The 26,196-nt window shown below is 40.9% G+C and overlaps 1 protein-coding gene across 7 annotated transcripts; it reads left to right on the top strand.

Moving 5' to 3' along the window:
• Nucleotides 1–196: 196 nt before the first annotated feature.
• AP3M1 (adaptor related protein complex 3 subunit mu 1) lies at nucleotides 197–26,195 on the top strand. Of its 7 annotated transcripts, none has more exons than XR_016220973.1 (10): nucleotides 197–247; nucleotides 5,739–5,868; nucleotides 11,143–11,419; nucleotides 12,908–13,079; nucleotides 14,813–14,950; nucleotides 17,678–17,763; nucleotides 18,868–19,001; nucleotides 20,218–20,447; nucleotides 22,449–22,593; nucleotides 23,058–26,195. XR_016220973.1 is itself a non-coding variant. In XM_017348696.4 (10 exons), exons 3-10 carry the CDS (start codon nucleotides 11,147–11,149, stop codon nucleotides 23,156–23,158), a joined length of 1,257 nt encoding a protein of 418 aa, XP_017204185.1. In that variant the 5' UTR covers nucleotides 197–247; nucleotides 5,739–5,868; nucleotides 11,143–11,146; the 3' UTR covers nucleotides 23,159–26,195. The 7 variants fall into 7 exon arrangements, 4 of the variants coding, with proteins under 4 accessions (XP_017204185.1, XP_008268160.1, XP_089169619.1 ...); XM_017348696.4 differs by having other exon boundaries at nucleotides 20,218–20,425; XM_089313494.1 differs by lacking the exon at nucleotides 197–247 and adding an exon at nucleotides 888–1,009 and having other exon boundaries at nucleotides 20,218–20,425.
• The last annotated feature ends 1 nt before the right edge of the window (nucleotide 26,196 follows it).

Raw genomic sequence — 26,196 nt, 5'->3', positions numbered from 1 at the left:
TTCTAGATCCTAGGTGAACTAGCAGACTTAAATCCCAAACATTAAGAAATTTCTTTTCTCTCACCTAACGCCTATCTTGCTATTTAATCTTTCTAATTCGGGAGACCGAGTTTGAGTCTTTGAAGCTGTTAGTCAGGCGATCTTCTGGGCACTCCAACTGCGGGGTCCTCACGGCTTTCTCTGCTGCCTCAGCTTTGGTCCGGAGAGGACCCGGCGCCGAATCAGACTGACTGGCCTGGGTGTCCGGGTGAGTGCGGAGACTGGGGAGTCTGCAGACAGGGGACAGCTGGGTAGTAGGCTGAATGGCTGAGGCTCTGGGCCCCAGGAGCGTCTCTGTTGCTGCGACCTGGAGCCGCACCTCTCTCCGGCTCCCGGCCTTCCGGGCTTTCCTGCCAGCTGGGCCGGAAGAGAAAGATGCACCTGCAGGGCAGTGTTCCCAGGCACAAGGTCCTGCTTGTAGGCGTCCTTCTCCGTGCTCCCGGACGGGAAAAGGGTCTTGTTGCCTCAGGGAGCTGGAGTTCTGACTATTCGAATTAGCCCCAGGGTTCCTTTTTGGATGACAAAACTCCTAATGGCCCTGAGCGGACATCCTGTTAGAGGGTGGAGAATACTAGGAGGATGTTGCCGTTGTTCCGAAGAAAGGTGACTGTGGAAAAGTGGGCAATGTGGCATGTTGGCTTTAGATTCGTTTGCACCTGAATTTACAGCCTATTTGATGAAGAAGGTGATGTCAGTATAAAATTGGGAGCCATCACAAAAGGAGAAGGGGTTGTGTGGAGTTGTGGGATTTATCGAATTGGAAAGAATGTTTTAGGTGGAGATTAGCAGAGATTAATTTTGTGTGCGGAGGGGCGACCTCTGAGAACTAAACTGGGAATTAAGTTTCAGGGTGAGAAACAAAACCATGACATTCCGTAGAGTATGATAAGAAGCCTTTGTGGTGTGTTCAGGAAGGTTATCAGACACATGAAATGCTGCAAGAGCCCAAGCAGGAAGCTGAAATCGAAGAGTAAGTAGTAAAGTGTTGAAGGCTAGAGAATCTTTGGACCGTTTGAGAGAGCTGCTTTAATAATGCAGTGTAGACTAATCCTTCATCATTTGGGGCATGAAGCCCGATTACTCAGAGTGGTGAGATGAAAAGTTTGAGGTTTGATTGTTTCGAATACAAGACATGTGTTTGGGAGTGGAAAGCAAATAATCAGTGTGCTGGATTAAGGGTTCTAGAAAGAGAAGAGAAAATGCCGGATGAGAAGGAAGAGGATGATATGGTACCAGTGGGTGAATTAATTTTGAAAGAAAATGAACTTTTTTTTTGTACAGATTTATTTATTTATTTGAAAGTCAAAGTTACACAGACAGATAGAGAAAGGTCTTCCATCTGTTGGTTCACTCCCCAATTGGCCACAACTGCCAGAACCGATCCGAAGCGAGGAGCTTCCTCCAAGTCTCCCACGCTGGTGCAGGGTCCCAAGGACCTGGGCCATCTTCTGCTTTCCCAGACCATAGCAGAGAGCTGGATGGGAAGTGGAGCAGCCAGGACTCGAATCGGCGCCCATATGGGATGCCGGCACTGCCGGCAGCGGCTTTATCTACTGGCTACACCACAGTGCCGGCCCCAGACGTTTTCAAGTCAGACCATAGGAAAAGTGGAGCAAATGAAGAATTACCTGAAACTTACACATCATTAGTAGGGGAGCTCTCTACAATAAGGATAGTTTTTCTTATCAAGCCTTCTTATAAACCTTGTGATTTTTATATTCAACAATATACTAGATATTTGTAAGTAGCTCTGTTTTATCTCAATTCATGAGTAGCAAATGGTATTTTTTTTAAATTCTCTATTTTTTTCTTTTCTTTAAGATGTATTTATTTATCTATTTGAAAGTCAGAGTTACATAGAAAGAGGAGAGGCAGAGAGAGGCCCTCAATCCGCTGGTTCACTCTCCAATTGGCCACAGTTGTCAAGAGCTGCGCCGATCTGAAGCCAGGAGCCAGGTGCTTCCTCTGGGTCTCCCACACAGGTGCAGGGCCCAAGCAATCGGGCCATCTTCTGTTGCTTTCCCAGGCCACAGCAGAGAGCTGGATCAGAAGTGGAAAAGCTGGGACTCAAACCGGCGCCCATATGGGATGCCGGCACTGCAGGCGGTGGCTTTACCTGCTATATCACAGCACTGGCCCCGTAAATGGTATTTTTGGAAAAGAGGCTTTCCATTGCATTATACAGAGAAAACAGAAGCCATCATTTTCCTGAAACCAAATACAAACTTTCTTCTCTTCTATTTGAAGAGTTAAAAGGGTCCCTTCTCTTTAAATCACATTGACTCCCAACGCCATCCTCTCCCGTGTCCTCAAGGCCTTTCTTTCATTTATTCCCTCACTCCTGCGTCAGCTTTTCCCTCTCTGTCCATACCATCCTTTAAACCTTGAGAAATATTCTTCTTACCTTTCAGGATCTACTCCATTTTTTTTCCTGTCTTCCTTTTCTTCTGAAAGATTTATGTATTTACTTGAAAGGCAGAGAGAGAATGCTAGCTTCCATCTACTGATTCACTCCCCAAATGACCACGATGACCATGGCTGCGCCAGGCCAAAGCCACGAGGCTTCTTCTGGATAGCAGAAGCCCAAGTACTTTCACCATCTTTTTCTGCTTTCCTAGGCACATTAGCAGGGAACTGGATTGGAAATGGAGCAGGCTGGACTCGAACTGGTGCTCATACAGGTTGTCAGCATTGTAGGTGGCGGCTTAACCCACTGCACCACGGTGACAGCCCTTTATTTTCCTGTTTTTCAATTCCCTTTACAGCTGTATCTTTAGAATTTATTCATCTCTCTTTTTTCCTATTTGCTATTTATTTCTCAGGCCACTGCAATGCCTTTATTCCAGTTTTCCACTGAACTACCACTAAAACCCCTTTTACCAAGATCACCAGTGTCCTCTATGTATTAAAAATGCATCTCCATGTGAGAAAAAATTGTGTCTTGTGAGACAAAGAACATTATATTCCTCTTATTCTCATTCAACAAATAGTTTTGAATACAGTTTGTATACTAGACACTTGCAGATATAAGGAGGAACAACATAGAGTTCCTCCAATTACAGCATAGATAGGTTTATGTACTAATGGATGATAAACAAAGTATTCTGAGGTATCAAATTTTTCTGGGTTTGTTAATTAACTCAGTCATTCCACATTTTATTCATAAATTATAACATCACATACTGCATATGTATAAATACAATTGTCAATTTCAATTTAAAAAATAAAAATTTTTAAAAAGTTTTTTAGCGGTGAGATTTGATTGGTAGTCTGTGGGTAAGTGGAATCTAACAATATTTAGTTCACTCTGACTTTCAAAGTAAATAAAATAAATTTTAAAACAAATGTTTATCCTTTCATTTTACTCTATCCCAATTGTCAGCATCTTACTCTAGGCCATGACCATCATTTGTGTCTCAACTAGTGCAACCATGTTCAGTGCCCAGTTATCCCGTTTCTTCAGTGTGATTAATGTAATCTTTCCAAACATGAAGGTCAGATTGCCTGAGTTTACACTGCATGAGAATAAGGCTCAAACTCCTTAATGAGGATTGCATTGCCCTATGAATCACTGTCTACCTTGTTCTTACCTCTCATTGCACCACTGTCCTGTACCTGCCAGAGTAGCTAAGTTTATACTGACTTTTGTGTGTGTGCTCTCACCTCCAGGCCTTGTAGATTCTCATAACACACCATATTTCCCCTATCAAGAAATTCTGGGCCGGCACTGTGGCTCAATAGGCTAATCCTCCACCTCGCAGCGCCGGCACACCGGGTTCTAGTCCCGGTCGGGGCACCGGATTCTGTCTCGGTTGCCCCTCTTCCAGGCCCGGGAGTGCAGTGGAGGATGGCCCAAGTGCTTGGGCCCTGCACCCGCATGGGAGACCAGGAGAAGCACCTGGCTCCTGCCTTCGGATCATGCCGGCTGTGGCGGCCATTGGAGGGTGAACCAACAGCAAAAAGGAAGACCTTTCTCTCTGTCTCTCTCTCTCTCACTGTCCACTCTGCCTGTCAAAAAAAAAAAAAAAAAAAAAAGAGGAAGAAGAAATTCTAACACATTTATCATTTATCTTATCTGCTGAAATCCACATGCTGTGCTTAGGGGAACTGTTTCACTCTACCTTGTATCCAGAACTGCCTAGTATATAAGACGTATTTGGAGCTGTTTATTGAAATGAACAAGTGATTACAATATTGTCTAATGTTCAGAGGAGCTAGATACTTTTCTGGAGTCATTCTCTCATTTTGGATATAGGCTCTTCTCTGCCTCTATTTTTTAAATATGGAGAATCAATACATTTTCTCCTTTAGATACTATGTTCCAGTTATATTTTGACTATTGTAATTTTATTGCTTGTAAAACACCAGGAGGAGTATACAGCATTTAATCCATGGGATTTATAGAGTATTTTAGCAGCAGTCAAAAATGTGATGAAATGACCTCTGAACCCAGTTTTTCTCTTGAGAATACACTGGAAGAATTCTGTTTTATGACTCAAAAGTCACCAGGAGCACAAAGATGGTTGTGGTGATAGTGACTGTGTAGCTTTCCCTGAAGCTTATTAAAATAATAAAAGAAGTAATTCCACCTATTAAAAGGATGATGTGTTGCTAAGGAATGGAATGATTATGCTGCCACATATATTATTGTTATATGCATTAGGCCCTTCGTGATAATATGCATAGGAGAAATAAACCCTTTTCCTAGGGCCGGCACCACGGCTCAATAGGCTAATCCTCCACCTAGCGGCGCCGGCACACCGGGTTCTAGTCCCGGTCGGGGCGCCGGATTCTGTCCCAGTTGCCCCTCTTCCAGGCCAGCTCTCTGCTGTGGCCAGGGAGTGCAGTGGAGGATGGCCCAAGTGCTTGGGCCCTGGACCCCATGGGAGACCAGGATAAGCACCTGGCTCCTGCCATCGGATCAGCGCGGTGCGCCGGCTGCAGCGCGCCAGCCGTGGCGGCCATTGGAGGGTGAACCAACGGCAAAAGGAAGACCTTTCTCTCTGTCTCTCTCTCTCACTGTCTACTCTGCCTGTCAAAAAACAAACAAACAAAAAAACCCCTTTTCCTGTTAGAGAAGGTTCAGATGGGTTTTAAAGCTAAGTACTTTTGAGGCCTGCAAGTGTTGTGCTTTCATCTCAGCACTGAGGATAACAACAATAAATTCAGCAGGCTGGTTTAACTTACTGTATTCTTCTGAAACCTGAACTACTGCCAGTAAAAACAACTTTAATGGAAACTTTCCTGGAAAGAATTTACCAGCTTAAGAGGATGAATAGAGATCTGGCCCTAAAATAAAGTAACTCCAAAGTGACTTGCTTCAAGAACTAGCAAGTCTTTTAGGGTATGTTGTGGCAGTGAATACTTAGGTCCATGTGAACGACATACTTTCTGTAGGGTGATAGTTGTCAGCTCTTCTAATCATAATTTCTCCTCTAAATAATTGATTAAACTTCCTCAGCATAAAAACTAGACCATATTTTGGTTTCTAAGTAAACAAGAAGCATATGATTTAAGAGGAAGAGTTGAAGCATAAGTTAAAACAGCACATTCACTGCACTACCAGTTTTTAAACTTTAACTTAATTAATATTTAAGTATATCAGTTGCATTAGCCATGTTTCACATGCTAAGTAGCCACATGTATCTAGTGAACCGCATATTGGACAACACAACTAAAGGATATTTCCATCATTGCAGAAAACTTTGTTGGATAGTGCTGCATAATAAGGCATTTATACATCTCTAAGAAGCAGGTATGAGCAGTGGCTTAGGATTCATCTGGACCTAGATTTCATTCCTAGCTCTGATACTTACAGTGTGATTTTAGGTAAGTGACTTACCTTTTCTGAGACTGTTTTGCCTTATCTATAAAACAGAGATAAAAGCAGTTTCTAACAGTATTGGGAAGATTAAATGAAAACATAGGTAAAGTGCCCAATGTAGAGTCTGGCCCACAGCAAGTATTTACATTTTAGATGTTTTTAATTCATTTATCTTTAATGTATAAAACACGTTGAGGGGCTGGTGCTAATCTGCTGCCTGTGGTGTTGGCATCCCTTATGGATGCTAGTTCATGTCTCAGCTGCTCCACTTCTGATCCGGCTCTCTGCTATGGCCTGGGAAAGCAGTAGAAGGTGGCCCAAGTCCTTGGGCCCCTGCACCCACATGGGACACCCAGAAGTGGCTCCTGGCTTCAGATTGGCCCAGCTCCGGCCATTGCAGCCATTTGGAGAATGAACCAGCAGATGGAAGACCTTTCTATCTATCTCTACTCTCTGTCTGTAACTCTACTTCTCAATAAATAAATAAATAAATAAATCTGTTAAAAAAAAAAAATTTGAGTGGGCCTGGAAGATTTATTTTTGTAAAGGATGTCATGTTCCATAGCTGGCTTTCACTCAAATCTTGGTTCACACTTCATATTTCACGTAAAGATTTTGTCCTAAGAAAAAGGCATATTAAATAAAACACATTATTAAATAAAAATTTAGTTCAGATCTCATCATTGGATATTCCTGTTCCATTTTTTTCAGAGTTTAACAGTTGAGGTTATAAAGTCAACAGATTCTATATAGCTGTCTGTGTATTCAGGGGCAATTGTAGTAAAGTCCAGATAGAAATACAAGGCTGACACCAAGCAGGTCTACCAAGCAGACCATCTGATTAGATTATCTAATGTAGAAAAATTTAGCAGGTCCTAAGCCTGAGGTGTCACAGTTTACCAGATCAAGTTGATTGCTTATAGAGATAGCCTTGAAAAAAGAAACATTTTTGTTTCTAATGAAAAGATCTCTAAATCATTAACTATTCATTTTTCATTAATATAGTAATACTAAAACATGCCTTAGAAATTGGTGTTATTTACTTGGTAACTATTGAACACATACCAAATGGGAAGAGGAAATCATTACTAGATGGTCTTTAAATGTCAGCTGCTTTCATAAAATAAATGATTTCCTCTGAAAAGAATGGGTCAGTGTGATGTCATTGTTTTATGTGTCAACAGAGCTGAATGAGTCAATTCTGAAAAGGCTTCTTTTCCACATACAAAATTTATAAATTTTGAAATTTATCTTATTGCATAGAATCTGTATTCATGGATTTTAAATTCTTTTTTAAAAAAATATTTATCTGAGATGTAGAGTTACAGATAGAGGAAGAGACATAGTGAAAGGTCTTCTATCCACTGGTTCACTTCCCAAATGGCCACAATAGCTGGAGCTGGGCCAATCTGAAGCCAGGAGCCAGGAGCTTCTTCCAGGTCTCCCACGCAGGTGCAGGGGCCCAAGGATTTGGGCCATCTTCTACTGCTTTCCCAGGCAACAGCAGAGAGTTGGATGGGAAGTGGAGCAGTCGGGACTAGAACTGGCACCCATATGGGATGCCAGCATTACAGGTAAAGGCTTAACGTACCAGACCACAGCGCCAGCCTCATTCTCTTTTATTTTTTAATTAAGAATTAATTAATTAATTAATTTCAATTTGAAAGGCAGAGATAGAGAGGAAGATCTTTCGTCCTCTGGCTCACTCCCTAAATGGCTCCAATAGCCAGGGCTGGCCAGACCAAAGACATTCCATCTGGGTCTCCAAGTAGGAGGCAGGGGCCCAAGCACTTGGGTCATCTGCTGCTGCCTTCCCAGGTTCATTAGCAGGGGGCTGGAAAGGAAGTGTAGCAGCCAGGACTCGAACTGGGGCTTATATGGGATGCTGGCATTGCAAGGGGTGGCTTAACCCACTGTGCCACAACACCCCCACCATGTTAAGCCAAATGTTTGATAATGATGCTTTTCCATGTAAAAGACAAAAATTAGGTATACATGTTTCCAGTCTCCCATATTGACAATAAGCTTTTTATTTGAAGCATAATATCCAGAAAAGCATATGAATGATAATGTAAAGCCCAATGAATTAGCACAAAGTGAACACAACTTGTAAACATCATTCAGAGCAAGAGTAAACATTACCAGCACCTTAGAAGACCAGCTTCCTGCCCCTGTCCGTCACTACTCCTGCTCCTCCATAAAGAACACCAGGAGATTCTGATGCGCCAGATTAGCTTTGCCTGTTCTAGAACATCATATGTATGGATATTGCTATGCATATTTGGTATCTGGCTTATTTCTAAGATATATCCATGTTTGTTTTCTGCGGCAATTAATCATTTTCATTGCTGTATAATATTTTATAAAATGCTATAATTTTTCCATTGTGTGAATAAACATTTGAGTTGTTGCAGGTGCTTGCTGTTAAAAATGTATTTTTAATACATGTTTTTTGCTGCACATTTGTATACATGTCTTTGGAATCTGCCTAGGAGTAGCTTGTGTCACAAGACATGAAGAGTACATTTTTTGAAATTGAGATATAATTCACATACTAAAAAGACATCATTTTAAAGTGTACTATTTAATAGTTTTCAGTATATTTACATAGTTTTGCCACAATCAGCTCTAATTCCAGAACATTTTTATCACTTCAAGAAGAAATTCCAACTCCTTTATCAGTAACTCCCTGTTCCTGCCTCTGACTAGACTCTCTGCCTGTAACCACTAATCTACTTTGTTTCTACAGATATACCTATTCTGGGTATTTCATACAAATAGAATCATATATTAGGTGGCCTTTTGTCTGGATTCTTTTATGGTTCATCGATGCTGTGTATTTAAGTACTTAATTCCTTTTTATAGCTAATATTTCACATTTTGTTTTTTCATTCATCAGTTAATTGACATTTGGTTTGGCTTTTAATGAATCATGCTGATGTGAACATTCATGTACAAAATGTGTATCATTTGGAGTAGAATCATGCAGTCACATAACTCCAACTTTTTGAAGAACTCAAACTTTTCCATTTTCTCATTCCTACCAGCTGTGTGCCTGGGTTCTAATTTCTCCACATTTTGCCAACCCTTGTTATTCTCTGCCTTTATTATAGCTAGCCTAGTGTGTGTGAAATGTTACCTCCTTGTAATTTTGATTTGTATTTCATGAATGACTGGCCATTCATATGTATATTTTCTTTGGATGAATGTCCTCAAATTCTTTGCCCATTTTTTAATTGTCGGTTGTTATCAAAGTTCTTTATCTATAGGTAATATGCCCTTACCAGTTATATGGTTTCAAATGAGTTCTTTCATTCTGTGGGTTGTCTTTACTTTCTTCACAATGTCCTTTGAAGCATAAAACTTATAATTTTGATAAGACCAAGTGACTATTTTTTTCTTGCTTGTGCTTTTGGTGTCATATCTTAAAAAAAAAATTAGCTAATCCAGGGTCATCAAGATTTATGCATTTTTTCTAAGAGTTGTATACATTTTTTTTTTAAGATTTATTTATTTGAAAGACAAAGTTACAGAGAGAGGTAGAGACAAAAGAGAGAGAGGTCTGCTCTCTGTTGGTTCTCTCCCCAAATGGCCACAGCACCAGAGCCGAGCCCATCTGAAGCCGAGCCCATCCTTCCAGGAGTTCCTTCTGGGTCTCCCATGTGGATGTAGGGGCGCAAGGACTTGGGCCATCCTTCTGCTGCTTTCCCAGGCACATTGGCAGGGAGCTGGATCAGAAGTGGAGCAGCTGGGACTCAAACTGGTGCTCTTATGGGATGCTGGTACTGCAGGCGGCAGCTTTACCCGCTACACCACAGCACCAGCCCCTTCATTTGGGCATTTTAACAGGTAGACTAAATGCCTGACCCTGAAATTATTTCTTTAATTTTATTTTCATGCTATTTGTAGCTAATGAATAGCAATACAGTTCGTTTTTTTGGATTCATCGTCATTCTGCAATCTTGCTGAACTCATCTTTTAGCTCTACTAGTTTTTTGTGTCTAATCCTTAGGATTTTCTATATAAAAGATTGTATATTCTGCAAATACAGTTTTGCTCTTTCCTTTTCAATTTGAGAGCCTTTTTTTCTTCTTTTTCTTAATAATTGCCCTGGCTAGAACCATGTTGAATAAAAATGGTGAGAGTGGACAATCTATATTTGTGTTTTTTTTTTTGTTTTGTTTTGGTTTTTTTTTTTTTTTTTTTGACAGGCAGAGTGGACAGTGAGAGAGAGACAGAGAGAAAGGTCTTCCTTTTGCCGTTGGTTTACCCTCCATTGGCCGCCGCAGCCAGCGCACTGCGGCCGGCGCACCACGCTGATCCGATGGCAGGAGCCAGCTACTTTTCCTGGTCTCCCATGGGGTGCAGGGCCCAAGCACTTGGGCCATCCTCCACTGCACTCCCTGGCCACAGCAGAGAGCTGGCCTGGAAGAGGGGCAACCGGGACAGAATCCAGCGCCCCGACCGGGACTAGAACCCTGTGTGCCGGCGCTGCAAGGCGGAGGATTAGCCTAGTGAGCCGCGGCGCCGGCCTATATTTGTTCTTTTACTATTAAATGTGATATTAGTTGTGAGGTTCTCGTGGATGTCTTTATCAGGTTAGGGAAGTTTATCTTCCTGGTTCAAGCACTTGTTTTGTTTTCATGAAAAGGTCTTGGATTTTGTCAATGCTTTTTCTTTAATTTTTGAAATGACTATTTGTTTTGGTACTTGTATTAATATTCCATGTTACTTTGATTTGCTTATTTGAACCAACTTTTCCCTCTTGAAATAAATATCCCTTGGTGAGGGAATGTAGCCCTTTTTTAATATGTTACCAGATTCAGTTTTTTAGTGTTTTTGTCAGGATTTTTGTATCAATATTCCTTAAAAAATAAAAGATTTATTTATTTGAAAGGAAGAGTTACAGAGAGAAGGAGAGAAAGGTCTTCTAGCCACTGATTCACTTCCCATGGCTGCAGGGGTCAAAAACTTCTTCTCAGTCTCCCATGTGAGTGACAGAGGCCCACACGCTTGGGCCATCTTCCGCTGCTTTTCCCAGGCCATCAGCAGGGTGCTGGATCAGAAGTGGAACAGCTGGGACATGAACCAGCGCCCACTTGAGATGGCAGTGTTGCATGCGGTGGCTTAACTCTACACCACAGTGCCAGCCACTCTGTCAGTGTTCTTAAATGAAAATAGCCTGTAGTTTCTTATATTGCTTTGTAAGGTTTTGTATCAGGGTAATACATGGGCACTTTGTGACATTTAATAAAATTAAACCTTTTTCCCCCCCACAGAAAAATGATCCACAGTCTATTTCTCATTAACTGTTCCGGTGACATATTTCTGGAGAAGCACTGGAAGAGTGTTGTGAGCCAGTCTGTCTGTGATTATTTCTTTGAAGCTCAGGAGAAAGCTGCTGATGTTGAAAATGTGCCACCTGTCATTTCAACACCTCACCATTACCTCATCAGTATCTACCGGGACAAGCTCTTCTTTGTGTCTGTCATACAGACTGAAGTGCCACCTCTCTTTGTAATTGAGTTCCTGCATCGAGTTGCTGACACTTTCCAGGTTGGTTATGCATAAAACCGTTCTAATTTAAGTTGCACAAGTTAGCTGGAAGTGGGGCTCGTGATTAATTTGCAGCTTTTAGTGTATACTCTTTGTTTCTCACTTCTTAAACCTTTTTCTATAGAGTGTACAGTGTACACACGGCTACTCTGTTTGCTGTTTTTTAGGTATATTAAAAATTATGTCATCAGGCAATAATAGGGCCCTCCAAATAAAATTCTCTGGATATTCCCAAGATTTTTGTTGATTATGAACTCTTCTGTATTTACAATCTATATTTTTTCTTGTCTTGCTGTGTATACCAAATAATTTAAAACTTATCCATGTGTACTTAGGAGTAGTTAATCAGGACAAATGAAGTTTTTGTGGTGTTGTTTTTCAATGCTTATTTTTTTCATCTACTTGAAAGGCAGAGCAACAGAGAGAGCGAGCATGCTTCTTCTATCCACTGGTTCACTCCCCAGATGCCTGTTACAGCTGGGCCAGGCTGAAGGCAGGAGCCAGGAACTCTCTCTGGGTCTCCCACGTGGAAGGAAGGGAAGCACTTGCTATTATCCTCTGCCTCCTAGCATGCGGTATTAGGAAGCTGGATTGGAAATGGAGGAGCAGAGCTGGAACCAGCACTGTGGTACAGGGTGCAAGCGTTCCTAAGCAGCACTAAGCAGCCTACTCCAGCACTTAACACCTACCCAGGACAAGTGAAGTTTCTTGCTTACATGCCAGTTTAACATTTCTTTCTTTTTCTTTCTTTTTTTTGTTTTTAAGATTTATTCATGGGGCCAGTGCTGTGAAGGTCCTGGCCTGTGGCGCCAGTTCGAGTTGTGGCTGCTACACTTCCAATCCTGCTCTCTGCTCAGGGAGATCCAGCAGGGAACTGGATTGCAAGTGAAGCAGCCAGAACTCGAACAGGAGCTGTAACTGTGGCTTAACCTGCTATGCCACAGCATAGGCCCCCAGTTTAACATTTCAGTACTTTTTGGTATAATGTATTAGGAATCAAGTTCATTCTAAAAACACTTTAGGGAGCAGGCATTTGCAGTTTAACATGCCAGTTTACACTTCTTCATTCAACATCAGAGTTTAATTTCCATCTCTGATTTCAGCTTCCCAATAATACAGACCCAGGGAGGCAGCAATGATGGCTTAATAATTGAGTTCCTAAAACCCATGTGAGAAACCTGGATTGAGTTCTTGGCTCTCGACTTAACCTTGACCCAGCCATGGACATTGTAGGCATTTGGGGATTGAACTAGTGCGTGGGAACTCTGTCTCTCTGTGTATGTGTGTCTGTCTGTCTCTGAAATAAATAATAAATTACAAAAATTTTGAGGAGTAGTGCTAGGACTAGAGGGGTTTCTTCCCTCTTGCTTATAGATTTTCAACATGTTAAAAAGTAAGTTACTTCACTTTAAGTTTATTCTGAGAAAAAGTATGTAGCAAATCTTCCTTTCTGCTTTTCATTGTGCAATATTCTATATATTTTGTTAGGACTATTTTGGTGAGTGTTCAGAGGCTGCAATCAAGGATAACGTGGTCATAGTATATGAGCTCTTGGAAGAAATGTTAGACAACGGATTTCCACTGGCTACTGAATCTAACATTTTGAAAGAACTGATTAAGCCACCAACAATTCTGCGTTCTGTTGTCAATTCTATTACAGGTAAGGTGAAAACATATTCCTCTAGCAGCTACAATTTTATAAACAACTTATTGGTACTTATGATCTGACAAATTATTAAAGTAGTAAAATTTGGCCAGAATTAGTTACTGGTATGCACTAAGTAAGAGGATTGGATAAATTATCCTAGGTAGTGTTAAAGAAGTCACTCTATGAAGCCACTGTGTGCCTAAAATTTAAACTCCCATGTAACACTAAGATTTTAGTAAACAGTTTCATACTTTGCAGATAATGTAGTAACACTGGAAATACTCATTCTAAAATTATTAAACAGGTTAAAAAAGACAGCTCAAGACCATTAAAAGTTGATCTTAATTATATATTGACATTCACAAAGACAAAAATCTAAAATGCTCACAGTATCTCAAGCTAAGGAAATACAGAATATATTTTTGCTTCATAATTTCCAACCTTCCAAAATAAACATATTTTTAATTAGAAAAATGTTACTATGTAGAATGTAAAAATTTAACATGTATCCATAGGGCAGTATATTGTAAAGTCCAAGAGGATAGTTCAGTATATGAAGTAATCCTTGCTGGACTGTAATAAGTAGCCTTCAGGCAGGGCCCTGGACAATCAGTAGAGTTAGAAAAAAAGCATTCTCCATAGGTATGAGGAAAAATACACATGAAGTGAAAACCTTGAGTTGTATTAACCCCTTTAATAGAAGCTGAGCTGTTTTTCAGATGCGTAGTGAGGGAAGTAATTTTAACAGCTGAGAAAGTCCTTGAATGTTAGGCTAAATATTTAGCTTTTATTGTAAACATGGAAGATTTTAAGCAGGAAAATAACATGATGAAAGCTATGGCTTTCAAAAATTCTTCTGGAAAGCAACAGGTTGGAGGCAGGAACACCAATCATAAATGGATTGCAAAATTGTATATATAGTATGAATACAAGTGCATTCAAAACAAAATTAACAAAATAGAACAAAATAGTAAATGCAACCTACATGGGAAAATGCTTAAAAACATAATGGTAATTGTACCTTGTTCGTAAGAAGATAGATTTTTTTAAACCACTTTATGAACTATGTCCCTCCCTTCTTGGGCAGAGGACAGTTAAGCATGTACTTGGATTAGAAGTGTAAAGTAACCAAAATGTTAAGTAAGTCAAAGCACGTTTTTTTGGACAATCACACAAGTGTTTGTGATTTACCATGCAATTAGATATTGAAGTTTAACCATATTGCAGCTAAATCAGTGTGCTGACCTGAAAATGGGAAAAGGCCAGAGCATGTTCTTCATCCAGTTTCTCCACTGAGGCCTTTTTGGCAGCATCTGGTATACAATTAAGCTGAATACCAAAGGGCCTATTTATCACTTTGTATTCTCAGTGGAGACATTTTATCAGCAAAAGATTTTGAAACAAACAACCTCTTTTCATCAGTGGCAGCAGGATGAGAGTCTGTTGTTGGGCCACTGGAATTAGTTATTGTTACTATTAACACACAGAAAGCAAAAGATAAGTAAATGAATTTAACCTGGTTTGTCAGACAGAGAACCACATGGCCTGTTTCTGTCTTTTAGAAGTTTGATCATATTGGTTATAGATACATCTTTGACATTTCTGGAGACCATCACAATTTCAGTGAGAAAAACACAGCATTTGAAGAAGCCACTTCTTTTTTTTTTTAATTTTGTTTTCTGATGATAGCTTTTCTGATAACCATTTTATATATCAGCTTTGCTTTCTTCTTTTACATTTCCTAGGCAGTAGTAATGTTGGGGACACACTTCCCACTGGGCAGCTGTCCAATATCCCATGGCGCCGGGCAGGGGTAAAGTACACAAACAACGAAGCCTATTTTGATGTCGTTGAAGAAATAGATGCAATTATAGACAAATCAGGTAATTTGTGCATGAGGTCCAATTTAGGGAAAAAACAATTCAGCCGACATAGGTTGAAAAGAAAATTAAAATCCTTTGGCAGTGTAATTTCAGTAGAAAGGCATTTATTTTCTAAGGATTTAGAACTCTGTTTATTTTGCCCAGAGGTTACATATAATTTTCATAACCACTAGTTGAAGTCTGCCAAACATTCGTAAATTAGAAATCATCATGCCTTACTTACAGATTAATTATTACTCTGTATACTTCTCTTGCTTGTTATTTATTTGTAACACTTACTGCATATCTATCATATTCCATACTTTTACTACTATTTTATATGCCGTACTACTAGCAGAGGCCTGTGTCTGACTATTTTTTAGCCAGACCAGGTGATGGTACTCTATCACAATCATAAAATTTAATTATTAAAAATATTCATAATATAACTAGGGTGACTGTAGTTCACAAAATTGTATTATATACCATATGAAGAACTGGAAAAGAAGAGCTGATAGGCACCAAACAAAACGAAAAGGAGGCCGGCGCCGCAGCTCACTAGGCTAATCCTCCGCCTTGCAGCGCCGGCACACCGGGTTCTAGTCCCGGTCGGGGCGCCGGATTCTGTCCCGGTTGCCCCTCTTCCAGGCCAGCTCTCTGCTGTGGCCAGGGAGTGCAGTGGAGGATGGCCCAAGTGCTTGGGCCCTGCACCCCATGGGAGACCAGGAGAAGCACCTGGCTCCTGCCATTGGATCAGCGCGGTGCGCCGGCTGCAGCACACCGGCCGCAGCGGCCATTGGAGGGTGAACCAACGGCAAAAGGAAGACCTTTCTCTCTGTCTCTCTCTCACTGTCCACTCTGCCTGTCAAAAAAAAAAAAAAAAAAAAGGAAGTAAACGCTTAGTTGCCTAGCTCAATCAATCCAGGCTCTGTATATATGTTGAAAGTATACCCCAAAGCAATAGAAGATGGCCCAAGTCCTTGGGTCCCTGCACCTGCATGAAAGACCCAGAAGAAACTCCTGACTCCTGGCTTCAGATTGGTGTAGCTCTGGCTGTTGCAGCCATCTGGGGAGTTAACCAGCAGATGGAAGACCTCTCTCTCTCTCTCCCTCTCCCCCTCTCCCCCTCTCTCTGCCTCTCTGTAACTCAGCCTTCAAATAAATAAATTAATCTTAAAAAAAAAGAAAGAAAGAAAAAAGAATACCCATAAAATGTGTAAGTATTAAATGTTTATCAAAAAATTAGTAAAATTATAAAGTATTTTTAAAAATCTAGTCCCATCATCACATTTTATACGTAAACTGAGGCTGGGGCTGGCACTGCAATGTAGTATGTTAAGCATCTGCCTGCAGCACTGGCATCCCATATAGGCGCCAGTTTGAGTTCCTGCTCCATTTCTGATCCAGCTCCCTGCTGATGGCCTGGGAAGGCAGAGATGGCCCAAGTTTTTGGGTCCCTGCACCCACATAGGAGATGCTGAAGAAGCTCCTGGCTCCTGACTTCTGGCTTTGGCCTGGCTTAGTCTCAGCCGTTGCAGCCATAAGAAAGAAAGGAAGAGCCTTAGAAAGGTTGAGTGATCCACTAAAGGTTGTATTTGATATGTGATGATAATTAGTGAATTTTAGCCAATATCTTTTTTTTAATAGTAATTGATAAAGGGAAAGGAATCCTTCCTTTCAGCTTTGCTTTTCTTTTTTTACAGATTTGTTTATTTATTTGAAAGAGTTACACAGAGAGAGGAGACAGAGAAAGAGATTTTTCCATCCACTGGTTCACTCCCCAGTTGGCCTCAACGGCCAGAGCTGCGCCGATCCGAAGCCAGGAGCTTCTTCCAGGTCTCCCACGCAGGTGCAGGTGTCCTAGGACTTGGGCCATCTACTGCCTTCCCAGGCCATAGCACGGAGTTGGTTTGAAGTGGAGCAGCCGGGTCTCGAACCAGCGCCCATATGGAATGCCGGTTCTTCAGGCCAGGGTGTTAACCTGCTACGCCACAGCACCGGCCCCTAGCCAATATCTTTTCTTCAGTGATTACTCTTTCCACTGTAGCATTCTGTCTACAGAAAAATAGATCATAGCTTCTATTTTTCTTTTTTTAAATGTTTATTTATTTATTTGGTAAGTCAGAGTTAGGGTGGTGAGGGTGGTTCACTCTGTAGATAGCTGCAACAGCAGGACTGTGTCAGCTCAAACCCAGGAGCTGGGAGCTTCATCGTGTCACCCATGTGGGTGGCAGGGACCCAGATGGAAAGTGGAGCAGCTGGAACACAACCTGGCACACATATGGAGTGCTGGCATTGCAGGTGGCAGCGTTACCCACTACATCACAATGCTTATCCCAAGTGGCTCCTATTTCTTAAAAGTTAGGAAGTAGTTTGCTGCATTTCCTAATAAATTTCCCTCATTTTTCAAGTCTGTTGTAACAATTTAAATTCATATCAGTAGTCTAAGTCTGTTGTAACAATTTAAATTCATATCAGTAGTCTTAGAAGGTGAACTCTCTAAAGGAGATAGGTTTGATTTTCATTAGCATTATCATATTCCAACCAGAGTTAGCTACAGACCATGGCACTAAATGAAAAAGCTCTCTGAACTGGTGTAATATATCCCCTGTCCACTGACCTGTTAATCGAGGTGCAAAGCTTCAGCAAGTCTGACACCCAGGGGGTGGCTCCATTACTCCAGATATAGTGATAGCTCTGCTAAAGACTCAGATTCCATTGATACTATCAATCTTTTTCTTTCTTCAGGATCTACAGTCTTTGCAGAAATTCAGGGGGTCATTGATGCTTGCATTAAGCTATCAGGAATGCCCGATCTCTCCCTATCTTTCATGGTAAGTTTTGTTTTCTTGTTTGCAGCAAAGGGCTACATTTATTCCTCCAGGTGGAAATTTCCAACTCATAATAGCATACATATGAAATACTCAATGAAGCGATAAGTACTACAACTAAATATTAAATGAGGTGATAAGTACTTTAGATAAGTTTGTATCTTAAGAGTGTAAAGGATCATCTGAGAAGTATTCCTAGCATAGCAGCTTTCAGGACAGTAGTTTACATGATGAGCCTGGCCTTTATGAAAAGGCTGAGAAGTCTTTGCCTACATGTGCTAAAAGTGACTTAAAAGTTAGCTGGCAAATCTCTACTTTAGTTTTCACTGAATAATTATCTGCTTTACCAACAGGAAAGGGCACTGGACTTTGTCTTATCATTTTGGACTTAGCATACCACACTGCAAAGAACAATGAAAAGAATTGAGTTATGGTGCTCTTTTACCAATTTGTCCTGAACCTCAGTTTTTTACCTATGCAATGGAACTAATATTATTCATCTTTGCTCCCTGGTAGTTATTGAAATTCAAATAATGTATATAAAATACTTGCAAATTGTGAAACGTTTAAGGTTCTGTGGATGTCATAATAACTAATAAATGCTCACATGACTTTTATCTTTTTGACATATAATAACATAGTTAAGGGCTACAGCGTGATAATACATTTACATAAACAGTGTATAATGATCAAATCAGTATAATTAGCATTTCTATCTTCTTAAATGTTTGTCATTCTTGCTATTGGGAACTTTCATATTCCTCTCTTCTAGTTCTTCATAAATCACAAATTGCTGTAGTCAGCCTACTGTGCTAGAACTGCAGAACTTACTCCTTCTAACTGTATTAGGAGATCCATCTTAACAGCCTCCCTCTGTTCTCCACCACCTTACTCCATCTACCTCTGGTAATCACTGTAATTTTTGGTGAGATCGACTTTAGCTTCTGCATATAAGTGAGAACATGTGGTATTTGTCTTTCTGTGCCTGGTTTATTTCATTCATGACTGCTTTATCTTTAGAAAAAATACTAATATCTCATAATACTGAACAGAGTTACCATAGCTGGTATACTTTATGAACCTGGCTGTCTTGTGTTTTCCTGGCAGAACCCTAGGCTTCTGGATGATGTCAGCTTCCATCCCTGCATCCGGTTCAAACGTTGGGAATCTGAAAGAGTTTTGTCATTTATTCCTCCAGATGGAAATTTCCGACTCATATCCTACCGTGTCAGCTCACAAAAGTATGTTGATGTGTCAGCCAGAATCTTCCATCATGTATCAGTGTACTGAATAGAACCTACTTTGCCTTGTTTCATTCTACACTTGGCTACTTGAGTTCATCATGGTTGACTTAATCACAACTCAACAAGATACCCAAAGAGAGGCCGGCGCCGCAGCTCACTAGGCTAATCCTCCGCCTTGCGGCACCGGCACACCGGGTTCTAGTCCCAGTCGGGGCGCCGGATTCTGTCCCGGTTGCCCCTCTTCCAGGCCAGCTCTCTGCTGTGGCCAGGGAGTGCAGTGGAGGATGGCCCAAGTGCTTGGGCCCTGCACCCCATGGGAGACCAGAAGTACCTGGCTCCTGCCATCGCATCAGCGCGGTGCGCCGGCCGCAGCTTACTGACTGCGGTGGCCATTGGAAGGTGAACCAACGGCAAAGGAAGACCTTTCTCTCTGTCTCTCTCTCTCACTGTCCACTCTGCCTGTCAAAAAAAAAAAAAAAAAAAAAAAAAGATACCCCAAGAGAACTGATGAGAATACATGCCTGAAATAATCTGTACCTTGAATCTAAGAGTACATAGTAGCAGTAAATAAGACCATAGCAAAGCCTATGCCTGAGAACAAGCATTTTGGACTATGCATAACCAGAACCCGGAACTGGTACCATAATTTTATCAAAGTCTGTAGACATTTGGCCAACAGAAGGAGACAGGCCTTACCTTTAGCTCTGCAGACTTGCCCAACATGCCCACTTCAAGTCACTCTCTGCTGCCGTGAGTTTTAAAGGAACAATTCAGCATCGTAGCTTATATAGCTATTTTTTTCCTTGAAAGGATCTGAGGGTATTTGGGTGGTATCATCAAGACAGGACTGAAAAGCAGAGAAATGTTTCTTGGCTCTCATCATTTATATTAAATTCTAAATTACCTTTCAGTGGGATCTTTTTAAAAACTAGAACCATTTGTCTCAATTGCTTACACTGTTATTAGGCTTCAGAGTTGGGTTCTGATCTGTATACCTCCTGCTGAGAAATGATAGATTTCCTAGACCATAGTGGTACCAGAATGTGCTATACTCAGCTTTCCTTTGTGCAGATGCTAAAGATGCAGTTTTAGAAATATGGATCCCTACTGTGGAGTAGAAGCAGGGTAGAATACTCTGGACTGGTATTTTCAGGGCAGCTCTGAAGGTATCCTAACCATTAATTGTGTATGTATATGCTTTTGTGTCTTTTAGTCTAGTGGCAATACCAGTGTATGTGAAACATAATATCAGCTTTAAGGAGAACAGTTCCTGTGGCAGATTTGATGTAACGATTGGACCAAAGCAGAATATGGGCAAAACTGTTGAAGGAATTACAGTGACAGTTCACATGCCAAAAGTTGTGCTGAATATGAACCTGACACCAACACAAGGCAGCTATACCTTTGATCCAGTCACCAAGGTACAGCCACTTCAGATCAAGAGTGAGCAAGTGTTTCCTGAAATCTCTTTTGTGATTTGGGGGAAAGAGTAGAGGGGAGGTTTACCACCTTGTTTAAAACTAAAGTTCCTATCCAAACCAAACAAAGATCATACTAGGCTGTATTTCTGCCACTGGCTGTAGAGAGAATCCCACGTCTGCCCCTGAGTAGATAAACAGAGACGTGAAACTGACTCTATCTTCTTTCAAAGTACCTTTACTCATCTGTGATAACCCAAAGACTGTCTCTACTAATAAGAATGTAAAGGCTTTTTTAAAACTATTTATTTATTTATTTTGAAAGGCAGAATTACAGAGAGGCAAAGGCAGAGAGGTCTTCCATCCGCTGATTCACTTTCCAGATGGCTGCCATGGCCAGGCCTGGGCCAGTCTGAAGCCAGGAGCCAGGAGCTTCTTCCAGGTCTCCCACGTAGGTGCAGGGGCCCAAGGACTTGGGCCATCTTGTACTGCTTTCCCAGGCCATAGCAGGGAGCTGAATCGGAAGTGGAGCAGCTGGGATTTGAACCAGTGTCTGTATGGCATGCCAGCACTGCAGGTGGCAGCTTTACCTGCTACACGACGGTGCTGGCCCCAGTAAAGGCTTTTTTAAGTGTTTTGTGGATATATGAAGATACTATAATCTATTGTTAGATCTTTCTGTAGAAACCAACCATTATTTTGTTCCTTTTTTTTAAGGTTTATTTACTTATTTATTTGAAAGGCAAAACAGCAGAGAGAGGGGGTAGAGAGAGATCTTCCACCTGCTGGTTCACTTCTCAAAAGGTCCTGCCAAAACCAGGAGCCAGGAACTCCATCCTGGTCTCAAAAATGGTTAAGGGACCCAAGGACTTGAACCGTCTTCTGCTGCCTTGCCAGCCTCATTAAATACGCAAGCTGGATCAGAAGCAGAGCAGCCAGGACTCAAACCAGCACTCCACATGGGATGCCAGCATTAAAAGCAGTGGCTTAATCCGTTAGGCCACAGTGCCAGCCAGCCCCCTTTTAAAAGTTCTTCATTTCATATTCTTCCACAGGAGACATTGTTCTGCCTATTTACACATGCCTATAGCAGAAGATTATGAAGCAACTACAGCATAGTCATTGAACTGCCTGATAAAAAGGCTTTTTAAAGATGTATTTATTTATTTGAAACTCAGAGTTACATAGAGGGAGAGATAGATCTTCCACCCACTGGTTCATTCCAAGGGCTGGGCCAGGCAGGAGCCAGGAGCTTCCTCCAGGTTTTTTACATGGTTACAGGGCCCCAAGTACTTTGGTTATCTTCCATTGCTTTCTCAGGTGCATTAGCAGGAAGCTGGATTGAAAATGGAGCATCCAGGACTTGAACTGGTGCCCATATCAGATGCCTGCACCACAGGTAGTGGCTTAACCCACTGTGCCACAGCGCCAGCCCCAAAAAGGCATATTCTTTAAAAAGATGTATTTATGTATTTATTTGAAAGGCAGAGTGACACAGAGCTTCCATCCTTTGATGCACTTTGATATGGGATGCTGGTGTTGGAATTAGCAGCTTAACCCACTCACGGTACCCAAAGACATTTTTTTTTTTAATTAAAAGTCATAAACTGTTAAACATTATCTAACTCCATCCCAGGAATTCAAAGAAGCTCCTCAGAAACAACGCGGGACTGGGAAAGGGGGGCTCCGGATCTCGTGCCCTTCCAGGTAGCTTCAAACAGAACAGCTTCGCTTTCTCTTCTGCATCGAGCTTCCATGCTTAAGATTTCACTTGAACTTCTACAGCTAAAAATTTTCAAATACCAACTTAGATGATTCTCCCTTTACAGAAAAAGAAACAGGCTCAGAGAGAAGCAGTGAAGATGGTATAATAAAAAGAACATTTAAAATCAGATGGGATTTGTCAACTTCCAACTTGCCTTTTATTAGCGTTAAGCAAGGAATTTGACATCTGGAACCTTAAGTTCCTCATTTGCAAATAGAAAACAAGTTCAAGTCACATGCTTGTTTTTTATTTCTTTTTAAGGTACTAACATGGGATGTGGGAAAAATTACTCCACAAAAGCTCCCAAGTCTTAAGGGATTGGTAAATTTACAGTCAGGAGCACCTAAGCCAGAAGAGAATCCCAGCCTCAACATACAGTTCAAGATTCAGCAACTTGCTATTTCAGGTAAAAGTGTTTGGCTTTGTTTAAGGGTAACTAAGTTTCACTGAGCCCAGTTATTGGATAGTTAAAAAAGTAACAAACATTTCCTGCTATAGAAAAAGCAACAGCTCCAGTTTGCCTTTTAGGCTGTGCTGTAGGGCCAGCCTCCCTGGCATCAGTTGTGGAGAGCATTTATTTCGCTCAAGTTCCCTTAACCCCTGCCTTCGTTCACCCACCAGAAAAGAAGTCAGTCATAGTCACAGAAAGTAGAATTCCCTGCCTACATGGCAATCAACTAAAACCATAACCCCACAGTTCAATAACTTGTGAATGTAGGTGGGACATTTCCTGATAGTGGATGGAGTAGACGCTGCTTAAGGTCAGATTTACTGTATAGGCTCATTGCTTAAATACACATTTTATCTATCTAGTATTGGTTCGTATAACTGAGATGTAGTAATTTATTCCTTTCATTCTTTTTGACACAGGCTTAAAAGTAAATCGCTTGGACATGTATGGGGAGAAATATAAGCCATTTAAAGGAGTCAAATATGTCACGAAAGCTGGAAAGTTCCAAGTGAGGACATGAGAAGAGGCCAGAAGTAATCAAGATCAGTTTCTTTTCCAAGTGTCATTACAATTTATTACTGTTAGATACCAAGTGGGTGGGAATACATATTCTAGTTAAAGCATTTGTGTAGAGCTACACACCACTAACAAAGTTGCTTAGTACTCAATGTAGGGTTCTTAAGGAGCTTTAAGCTAAGGAGACTTTTCTAATAACTTAGCTTATTTTCTATCTTTTCACTTGGGAAGATTTTGAAGGTGATTTCTTCCACAGGGGAAGGGGGTATCAGCTGGATGCTGCACATTGTGACAGTAAAGGCAGAAGGCTACAGTGATAACCTATCTCCTAAAACAAGTGAACTGGTTTCTAGTCCAGGAGGAGCTGTCTTAATCTGCAACGTGACATGTCAGGTGTAGCTACATATCATAGCCTCAGATCTTAGCCATCCCAACTCAGTAGCTGTCCCAACAGAGGAAACTCCCCCCACGCCCCGACGTTTACAGAAACTGCCTCTTCAAGTGTTTGCCTTATTCAGCTTTTCACTTGTGCCATTAAGCAAGCACTGTAGCAGAAGCCACTTCCACATGGCCCTGGCAGGGAGCACTGCTGCTCCATGCTCCATCCTCACTGTACTTGGTATTGTATTTTTTATAAATAAGAATTTTTATGTAAAGCTCAGATTTTGATTTACAGGGACCTTGCTGCAGTAACTATCATCTCAATTTTGTGCCACTGGTTCAGCTGTTAGCACAGGAAAAATCATTTGTATGATGGGGCAAATGCTTTATTAAGATAATAAAAGGGAACACTACTTCTCCTTTTAGGAAGTTGTTGCAAGCACAAGTGTTTGCAGTTTTAAGCAAATTAAAGTAAAGAGAAACTTAAACAAAACCTTTGCCATCTTCCTGTTTTATAAAGCTTATCCAATACCCCTTAAACCGAAGTAGTCTGCCTCCTGCCCCAGTTCAGCAAAAGGAAGAAAATGAACCTGCCTCAATTTTATTAATCTTTTTTTATCCTTTTTGTTATTTTTAAGGGGCTGAATTTGCCTGCATCCCTTGTCTTTTAGGGGAACTCTCTTATTGCAGTATGTATTTACCAAGCCTGTAATCATAGATTGCTTCCTGCAACTACTGTCATAATTCTTACTGAAGTACTTCAGTGTCTACACTGTACTAACAAAGTACCTGGAAGTATATTACATTGAGGCAGAAACAAAATCCTCAGTAACCCTGACAATATCATATCGATCAGCATGGTTGGAAAGTCAATCTCAACTTCCTTGGCTTGGTCATCCTGCCCAGTTATTTTGCCTCATTAAATATAAAGAAGTAGAGAAAGGTTGAAAGTTGAAAGTACTTGGTCTTCTTGTTTCCTGCTTGTTCTTACTAATGCTACTAGTTTCCTTCTCCTTGTGGTTTTATTCTCTTGTTCTTCTCGGCGTCTGACTCTTCCATTTAAAATGCTAAGCATAGCCCTTGACCTCATTCCTGTTTATGGTGTTAAAGGCTAGTGGTTGGTGCTGGTATTGGGAGTCCACTATACAGTGCGTCCTTACCTGTCCAGGGCATCCAGCCTGCTCTTTATCTAATAAAAAGGCTACTCTTGGCAACCAATCCCAGGTGGGCAGCTAAAGTCACATGTTACCAAATATATAACTCCCTTTACCTCAAGTCAGTTGCCCAGCTCCCTATCCTTTCATCTGTAATGTCTTAACTCTTCAGGTTTCTTACCTCAAAATATTCCAGTGTTCCTCCTGTACTGTCTCCTCTTGAATCCAAGCAGAATGTATGCCAAGTTTCTTGCCTTTAGCAATTTCTGTTAAGACATCCAAGTACACTGTTTTCCTCTTAGAATTAAATTATTTATTAAATTTATAGAATCCAATAACTGCTTTCTCTAGCTCTGGCTATACTGTCAATAAAAAAAAAATCAAAGCAAGAACTTGATTTTTTTTTTTTTAATCAGACATTCTCAGATGGGCAAGGCCAAACATGATCAGATTTTCTTACAAATCCTCACCTAAGATTTGAGTACAGCTGCAAAGGCCACTTGCAGATGCTCCTCTTCTAACCACAGTATGCTAACAGCCACTCATAGTTTTAAGTTTGCCTCTTCTGGCTGAAGACTGAGCGATAACCTCCCCTACTACCACGTCCTACCAATATCAAAGATCCATAAATACTTAATAGTATTAGAATAGTTTTCAAGCATAGAATTCCAGCTAATCTGAGAATATTCCTTTTTTAGAGTATATCCCAAGAACAAATGAAGTAGATGTAGTTGCAATCATTTTATTCAGAGAGTTCATTTGATGGATTCATTAAGTGGTGCTAAAAATAAGTTTTGGAAGATGCTGGTCTCATTGTCCTTAGAGACACCTGGTTTCCAAAAACAACTATAGAGCAGCAGGAAGGCAGCACAGTGAGCACAGTGGTGGCTAGAGACTGCAGAGCTAACTCAGTAGTCTTGGACATTCTCCTTTAACTCAAGCAGGCTGGAATCTCCCTGTATGACTGGAAACTGTTCTAAGTTAGCAGCATCAAATAGCATCCCTTCATGATCTTTACCCTTTAAAAAAAATGCCTCAGAAAATCAGACAAAAACACTGATGTCCCAACTCTATTCCTAGAATGTGCCCCTACAATTTTGGTGCTTCCTCAAGCAAGAAAAAGGGATATATCCCCAAAGCTAGCTCTGCCTCAAAGCCTAGTGGCTCTGGCAAACCTACTATCCCATACTAGGCTTTGGAGTGTAAAAAAATGAGTGTGTGGTACTCCTGCATGCTTAACAATCTCAGCTTTTTAGGGGACACTGACTGATAGTCTCCAAACAAATAGCTAGAATCTTCTAAAATAAAGACAGACTGCTTTAATCAGAAAGTATTCATGTCATCTGGCCACTTTCTGTCCACTGTTGACCTCCATCACAGCACCAACCACTAGTACATAATCCCAAACGGTCTTTTATCACACAAATCCTTGTTAAATATATACACTACTGCAATCCCTACTTCTGACACAACATTTGTATTTAATAAAAATCTTTAGTTATCAGAT

This window comes from Oryctolagus cuniculus, chromosome 15, assembly GCF_051225735.1.
Source record: "Oryctolagus cuniculus isolate XC-2025 breed Fujian yellow rabbit chromosome 15, ASM5122573v1, whole genome shotgun sequence".
Lineage (NCBI taxonomy): Eukaryota > Metazoa > Chordata > Mammalia > Lagomorpha > Leporidae > Oryctolagus > Oryctolagus cuniculus.
Note: the sequence above shows the minus strand (reverse complement) of the source record. Positions and strands in the feature narration are given on the sequence as shown.

Bases quoted from the DNA above. Each gene is read 5' to 3' on its own strand.
- AP3M1 (XM_089313493.1), top strand. From the start codon at position 557: ATGACAAAACTCCTAATGGCCCTGAGCGGACATCCTGTTAGAGGGTGG. The intron at 13,080-14,812 runs GTAAGGTGAAAA...TACATTTCCTAG, and splicing joins TGTTGTCAATTCTATTACAG to GCAGTAGTAATGTTGGGGAC. The intron at 14,951-17,677 runs GTAATTTGTGCA...TTCTTTCTTCAG, and splicing joins TGCAATTATAGACAAATCAG to GATCTACAGTCTTTGCAGAA.